The 8,019-nt window shown below is 36.9% G+C and overlaps 2 protein-coding genes across 2 annotated transcripts in view; one reads left to right on the top strand and one right to left on the bottom strand.

The window, feature by feature from the left end:
• Positions 1–1,448, bottom strand: part of LOC106531300 (cell surface glycoprotein 1) — a 9,737-nt gene extending 8,289 nt beyond the window's left edge. The window contains exon 1 of the mRNA XM_014027118.1: positions 851–1,448. The gene's annotated coding sequence lies outside the window, so the exon portion shown is untranslated. The remainder of the gene's footprint in view (positions 1–850) is intronic.
• Positions 1,449–2,887: 1,439 nt separating this feature from the next.
• sft2d2b (SFT2 domain containing 2b) lies at positions 2,888–6,049 on the top strand. Its single transcript, XM_014027117.1, has 8 exons — positions 2,888–3,113; positions 3,714–3,803; positions 4,677–4,762; positions 4,885–4,966; positions 5,060–5,095; positions 5,172–5,230; positions 5,346–5,375; positions 5,847–6,049. The coding sequence occupies exons 1-8, from the start codon at positions 3,045–3,047 to the stop codon at positions 5,884–5,886; spliced, it is 492 nt and encodes a 163-aa protein (XP_013882571.1). The 5' UTR covers positions 2,888–3,044; the 3' UTR covers positions 5,887–6,049.
• Positions 6,050–8,019: the final 1,970 nt, after the last annotated feature.

Below are 8,019 nucleotides of genomic sequence, written 5' to 3'. Positions count from 1 at the left end.
GTGTCCTTCATTATTATTTTCAGTTGCAGACTGAAATATTAAATCTCCTCTATCAGCACACTACAGTTTTATTTAAAACATCGGACATTGTCCAAAATTAACCTTCAAGCTGGATAGAGCTCACACCAGAGCAGCCAGTTTACATCATGTGACAATACGTATATTTTTTTATTTATAAAAACTAAACAGCCTACAGTATTTTTACACTCTTGTTTTATAAATGTTTATAAAATAATGACTAACATTCCAACCAGTCAAAGTTCCCTGGCAGCTCTTTACCTGCTGCTGAGTCCACTTATTTTGTAATCAACTCCACCTTGCCAGTCATGTGAGGGGTGGAGGTGTTTGTGTCGGTCATGTGACTCAGTTTGTGCCAGCAGTCATGTGCTGTTCAGCAGGTATCTGGTACAACAGGAAGAGCTGTGTTCTGCAGCGTTCTGTTAAACTGAGCTAAACCCAGGATGGTTCAGATTCTGTCGTTTTATTTGTTTATTACAGATGAACTTCCTGTACTACTTCCTGTGAGAACACGGTTTAAAGACGCAGTCAGGCGCAACAATAAACAGGAATAAATAATTAATCGAAAACAAACGTTACACCAGCAGTCTGCATTTACTTTAAACAGTCTAAGAATAAACAGGAACTCTTTGATTCAGTTAAATGAACAGTTTGTTTTTAAATGACCACAAATAAAGTTTATGCTGTTTGATTTCAGGTCATAATCTATTAATAATCCTTTAGATTATTTCTTCAAACAGAAGCAACCTCAAACTAAAATAAAACAACGTAAACACCAGAGCAAAAATAAATTCCTGAAGATCCAGATGAATACAAATAATAATAAACTCACGGTTTGTTGCAACAATCCAATCATGTAAAAACTTTGAGAGGAGAGCGTCAGGCGAGCTGCTTCCTGGAGCTGTGATTTACTGCAGACTGAAGACAGAAACATGTCTGAACAGGAAGGGCACTTGCTGCTGGAGGCTTCAGGTGTGACACATGAAACATGCAGACTGAACTGCTGTGTCTGTCAGCAAAATATCTCATCAACCACTGTATGCATTTGAATGAAACTCCTAAAAGATCATCATTAGATGGACATCTGCAGCTGATGACCTTCTGGCCTTCTGAGGTCAGTCCTTTTTACCAAGATGGTCATAACTCCGCCCCTTCAGGTCAGGATGCTTCAGTCTGAGAGGCGGGACTTTACCACCTGAAGGACACATTCATCCATCTATTCCTTGGACTGTTACACACAGCTGGGTCCTGGTCCAGTTTGTTGATGCTGGACACAAGTCCTTGACAGGTACAGATGATCCTACTCTCATGTTCCCCACACAGTGTAGTTTCAGAGGGAGGAACGTTGTCCTCTATRTCCTCATACATGCTGCTGAGTCCACATGTTTTCCATGGTTTGTGCTGTAAACAGGTGAGCTCCTCCTCTGATTGGCTTCAGCTGAATGCAGTCAAACCGGGCAGAGCTGCAACTCCTTTATCTGTCCACTAGATGAAGACAAAGGACAGATGTTATGTTAGTCCTTGTGACCTTCATGATTCTATAACGGTGTTCTTTCATGCTGAGGACAAACTTTTGCCACCACACTGTAAATTATTCATTTTACATTTTATTATTGTTGCTGAAAATGAATCACTTTCAGTCCATCACCATAAAACTCGCCTGTTCAGTTTTTTTCCTTTTTCAGCTGAGCTCTGCTTCTTCTGACCCTACTTTGTTCCACTCTGACTCTTCATGTTGTTTCTGTGGTTACTGAAACAAACTACAAGCAATCAGAATTTTATTCCCAGTTTTATGGAATAATTAACATTATTTCAATTTAATCTGATGATACATACAATCCTCTATGTTGCTGCACTGAGTGGTTTTCTGGCCAAAAGAAATTGCCACCAAAAAAAGTTACATTAATATTTTGTTGGACCGCCTTTAGCTTTGATTACAGCATGCATTCACTGTGGCATTGTTTCGATAAGCTTCTGCTATGTTCCAAGGCTTATTTCCATCCAGTGTTGCATTAATTATTCACCAAGAATTATGATGGTAGAGTCTGACTGCTGCACAAAGCCTTCTCCAGCACATCCTAAAGATTCTCTGTGGAGCCAATTCATTTGTGAAAATGTCTCATGCTCCCTGAATCACTGTTTCACAGTTCGAGCCCGATTAATCCTAGTATTGTCTTCTTGGAATGTGCCCGTGCCATCAGGGAAAAAACATTGATGGAATAACCTGGTCTTTCTGTATATTCAGCTGACCTCATTCTTTGAGCACAAACTGTTGCTGAACCTAGACCTGACCAACTGCAGTAACCCCACATCATAACACTTAGTTAAACCCAGGTGGAGACTGTTTTTTTTTGTTTGTTTGTTTGTTTGTTTTTTTTTTGGCCAGGCAGTGTATTTCTCAGTTAACTCTTTATATAGCCTTACATTTAAATATTGACATTTATTACTTTTATAAATTTATAGAAACTCACATCTGCTACATGAAAGTATAATAAATATGAGTTTCAGAGTCTTAATTATTAGATTTGATGGCATTGTTTGATTTTTTCTTTTTTCCCCCCAAATCGATTCTAGTCATATTATTAGCATTAAAGTCACTGTTGTGAGTTTTAGAGTCTTTAATGTGCTGTAATGTATTAATTATGAAATTATATTGTAAAAGCATTACTTTAAACTGTCATGAATGACTTTTAAAAACAACTAATAAATCCCATGTGAAAGTCTGTTTTTCTAAATGGGGTCATAAATGGGGTCGCATGACTCCCTGTAACAAAACGCTGTTTCTCCTTGTTGGGGAAACAGCGCCCCCCTCCTCAGCGACAGTCTTGTGGCCAGAGGCGGTACTGCAGGCGGAAGTGCTGCACCTGTTGATGAAAAGTCCCTTCCTCCTCACTTTAATTTAACTTTAACACCGACACACACACACACACCTAAAAACACGTTCTGCACCTGAAACCAGCGATACCTGGGAAGCTCTAACGTCCGACGGTGGTTTATTGAGTCGGTCCGGCAGCAACACGAAGTTTATGGATAAACTGAAGAGCGTTTTGAGCGGGCAGGATGACGGGAACGCGGACGGGAGCGGCATTCTGGAGGTGTTGTTAGCAAGCTGTTAGCCATTAGCTTATAAGTGAAGAGAGACTGATAAAAACACTTAAAACACAATTTTAATGTCCAAACCTGAGGTCAGAACTAAGATATATTTGAACTGAAAGATATAAAAGACATATGAAAATAATAGTTTTGGATAATCATGCTAATAAATTTATTGTTTTAATAAATTACTCTTCATAACCCAGTTAGAAGATCCAGCAGAACTCCYTGTAAAATCCGTAGGTTTTTGCTTCTCTCCAGTTTCACAGTWATTTTGAGCAAACTGTTGGTGCATCTTTAACTATATAGCAAATAAGCATTWAAAAAGTTATTTGGCATATTTTAAAGTACAAAGAATGTGAGTTAACTTTGTTTCTACTGCTTTTACACACGTGACAACTTTGTCATAATAAGAATCTAGTGTTTTATCTTATATCACAGGAAAAGATAAGAAAATTTCAATAATAAAATGGATTTAATAAAGGAGTTCTCCAATTATGTCATAGAAAAGCAACTATATGTGTTTAATAAAAACATGCATAAAGTAGTTTTACTGTGATAAAACTTGAGGTTTTGATGAAGATGACGTCCCGTCTCTGCAGAGAGCAAACCAGGCGTCGACTYTGGCCTGGGGGACGAGGATGAAGGGCTTCCTGATATGCTTCATTTTGGGTGCCTTCCTCTCCATCCTGGTGAGTGCTTGATGCTGCAGCTGTCGTTTCCATGGTAATGACTCCTCTTGGACTTTTCTGCCCCTTTGGAGAAACATCATTGGCTAAAGTGCTACATCTTTCAGTTTTCTTCTCTTCTGCTGTTTTTATCTGACCATCACATGACAAAAATAAACCTGCCAGTGTTCAGAGTTTAAATTAGTCTCTCTGTGTTTTTTGAGTTAAAGGCTGAAACAATAAGTCAGCATAAAACACGTTCAGTAATTAGGCATTTTTTGCTGTTTAACAAACAAATGATTCAGAAAATCAAAGTGAGATAACAATAAATGCCTCAAATTGAAGTTTTTGTTCAGCATTTAACTAAAATCTGAAATAAAATAACACAGAAAATTTTCTCTTTCAGCATTTTTGTTTTCAGACAAACTGAAACAATCAGTATTGGTAGATGGTGTGAGACGAATATTACACATCACGCTCCTGTATCATGAGACCTACTGCAGATCTGTTCTGGTTTCTACTGGACTACTTCAAATCTACTAATGATCTTTTTCTGGCTCATTTGGAGTCTATATTTGTCCTGATTCTGGTCTACTTCTAATCTAATACTGGTCTACTTTATGTCTACTTCTGAACTACCTCATGTGTACTTTGGGTCAACTTCTGGCCTTGTACTGGTTTACTTCTAGTCTACTTTTGGTCTACAACTGTCCTTGCTTCTAGTCTGCCTCTGTCTACTTGTAGTCTACTTCTGGCCTTGTATTGGGTCACTGTCTGGAAGGTGTGTGGGTGTCGACCTTTAACCTTTGTTCTGTCTTTTCAAATGTCCTGTTTAGATGGTAATGCCATCTCTCACTTCCTGTGTGTAACAGTCTTTGTTTTTGTCTTTGTATCCAGGGTAGCTGCTTGTTATGGATCCCAGGTTTTGGACTTCCGGTCTTTGCTGTCCTCTACAGTTTTGGAAACGTCTGTGCTCTGGCCAGGTACCAAATCAGAACCTTGTTTGCCTGGCTTCGTGCCTTTGGTCTTCACTGAGGAGTTGTGGACCTGTGGTTCTGAAAGTTCGACTCTTTTCTGAGCTTGTTTCTGTATGTTTTGGTACCAGCACCATGTTCCTGATGGGTCCGCTCCGCCAGCTGAAGACCATGTGTGCTAAAGAGAGAGCCATCGCCACCGCCGTCATGCTGGTGAGACCTGGTTTCTGTACATCCAGGATCAGATTCTGTTGGACTTTCTGCACTGCGGTCATGTGTTTTTGATTTATTCTGTTTTTATTTTAGACCTGTCTGGTTCTGACGCTGTGCGCTGCTTTCTGGGTGAGAACCAAACAGAACCTTTGTGGTTTCAAGTCCTGTTGTTTTGGGCTATTAGATTGTTTTTGTGTGTCTGCAGTGGAAGAATAAAGGCCTGGCTTTGCTCTTCTGCGTCCTTCAGTTTCTGGCTTTTACCTGGTAACACACACACACAGACACACACACACACACACACACACACATACACACAAACACACTCAACTGTTCCTGTGTTAGTGTCACCTGACTGACGCCTGATGTTTATGTGTTGCAGGTATAGTCTTTCCTACATCCCATTTGCCAGGTAAACACACACCTGAGGAGAGAAAACTGTCTCAATCTGTGGTTCAGTTTCTGCATCCAGATAAAAAAACAATGAAGTTTTCTTTCAGCTCAAGTTCATTTAGGTTTAGGTTTAATCAAGTCTAAGTTAAAGTTTTGATCATTTGTAGCTATAGTTTTAGACATTTTTTGCTACTCTTTAGAACACTTTTAGCCACTTTTTTGCCTCTTTTTTTAATTTAGTTTCTTAACTTCAGTTTCTTCAGTAAAGTAATTTGGCTCTCAGCATACACTTAATTTATTATTTATTAAAATACTAATAATGTAGATTTTGGTTGTTGTAGTCTAGAGGTTCAGGATCAGTATAAAAAAAATTTTCTTCATCTTTTATAGTTTGTTTATATTTAGTTTTAGTTTCTATGGCTTCAGGTTCAGAAGCTAAATAAAAATCAAATCTTTGTAAATAAATTTCCTTGTGTTTTCTGTTTTTCAGGGACGCTGTCATCAAATTATTTTCACTCTGCATGAATTGACTTCAGTCATTGGACCAATCAGGACGCAGGACGCTTTGGTCTGTATCCAATCCGGACTGTTTAGTTGTAGTTTTAATTTTCTAAAATAACTGGTGTTTTGAATTCTTTGTTTTCTACCAAAGGAGTCTTTATTTGGTGCCTAATTATACATTTAAAACATGTTTATAATAGAAGGCTGAATGTTTTTCATGTGTTCATTAATGAAACAGTTAATCTTAATTAATTAATTTATAATTAGCAAAATTAGACCAGCAAGAAACAAATATTTAACTAGTAGAATTACATATTAAAATGTTAAAAAGTTACAAAATATCTTAAATTGATGTAAGATAGTAGTTTTTTTAGTTTAGTTTTATTTTGATCATGAAAAAACAAAAATACAAAAGAAAATAATAGTAATAATGACAATTAATTGAAGTTATAAATTATTACAATATTCATAGTGTGGCAAACTGTTTTTTTTTTTTGGTTCAGTTTCTCATATATATATGTGTGTGTATATGTATATGTATATATATTTAAAACAATCACCAGTTTTGTTTAAAAATGTAAATATTCAACAATCCATCTGACCGTTTTTAAATCTTTTATTAATTAGTTAAATAAACACAGACAAAAACTTTCAGGACTTTAAGTAATTCTAACTTGTTAACAAAGTCTGTAAAAACACTAAAATTGATATATTTATGTAAAACTACAGTCGTYTTACACTGAAGCTTGGAAAGTCCGGAATATTTCATATTGATAGTAAAATATTTACTGTTTAAAGAGCCTTTGTGTTTATGGAACAGCATCAGTGCCACAAAACTTTAAAATGTAAAAAAATTAARCAATGAGTAAAAAAGGGGCAAAAGGATAATAGCTTATTAATAAATGTGCTAAGCTGTTTTGTAGAAAGCACAGAAATATGTAAAGTAACAAGATAATTTCAACAAGTTTTTATGTACTCTGAATCAGACATTTATGGTAATAATTTGGTTTATGTTTTTATGGCACTCATTGTTCCATGTTTGCAGAGACAGGCAAATATTTAATTTATTTAAGTTCTCTACATTTTTGTTTTTCTCTTACAGTTTTGTCATTGATTAGGGGGTAAATGATAGATTTTCCAGGCACGTAATTCAGTTCTATAACGCAGTCAAGTAACTGTTAACTTCAGCTGTTATGAAAATGCTGTATTTGTCATAAATCACTTTGACTTTGCGTCATAGCCTATCTAAACACCTTTTAATTTAAGAACTTCCTTCTGTTTCTGACACTCCCACTTCAGCACGTCTTCACAGCAATGCTTCGGGGGAGGGGTGCTCTGTGGGGCGGGAGCTCGACTGCAGACTGAGCTCCAGGGAGGAGCTTTAGAAAAATAGGTGGAGCTTTGTACCAGCAAGCATTTAGGCAACTTCGAGGGATGCAAGGATTAATGAGTCAAAGCAACACTCTGGGTGTGTTTTTGATGAGGGAATGACAATGTGATATAAAGCTCAATAAATCGATTTTGCACAATACACCCACTTTTAATTTGTAATGAATAAACATTTCAGCTTCAACAAATTCCAACTCAAGGATAGAAGTGTTTTTATATTAAGCATTTTATAATTATCTGTAAACTGTGAAGAAATCAATGAATGAAATATTATTTTGTGTTTTAATTTAATGTTCTGTACAAAATGTTTCCTTAAATTCAAATCAACATTTCTCTTTTTCTCTTAAATGTCATTTTTTTTGTTCAGTATTTTATTTAAAAGATTTCATGTTTTTGTTGTGAATCAGCTTTCATCAAAATACCCACATAAATAGGTCCACACAAATATTTCAGAGTTTTTTTTTCTTGTTATAAATTTAAATAATTAAAGTGTAACTTACCCCCCTGTGAAAAGATAACTCCACCCCAAGGCGAAATTTGAAAAATGCGTCAAAGTGGGTAGAGGAAGTGGGGTTAGAGAGCGGAGGTGTGGCCAGGACGAGAGAACGTGACAGGCAGCTAGCATTAGCATAATTGATGCTACATGGAAAGTGACCACAGTATCGCAGATAGTTACATCTCACATCTCTGAACGTCTGAGGTGGAGGATTTTCACCCCACACCACACCAGCACCGGACAGAGGAGGAGGATCGCTCCGCGACAGCCTGACAGA

Source organism: Austrofundulus limnaeus, unplaced genomic scaffold (genome assembly GCF_001266775.1).
Source record: "Austrofundulus limnaeus strain Quisiro unplaced genomic scaffold, Austrofundulus_limnaeus-1.0 Scaffold617, whole genome shotgun sequence".
NCBI lineage: Eukaryota > Metazoa > Chordata > Actinopteri > Cyprinodontiformes > Rivulidae > Austrofundulus > Austrofundulus limnaeus.
This window is presented reverse-complemented; position numbering and strand designations above follow the sequence as displayed.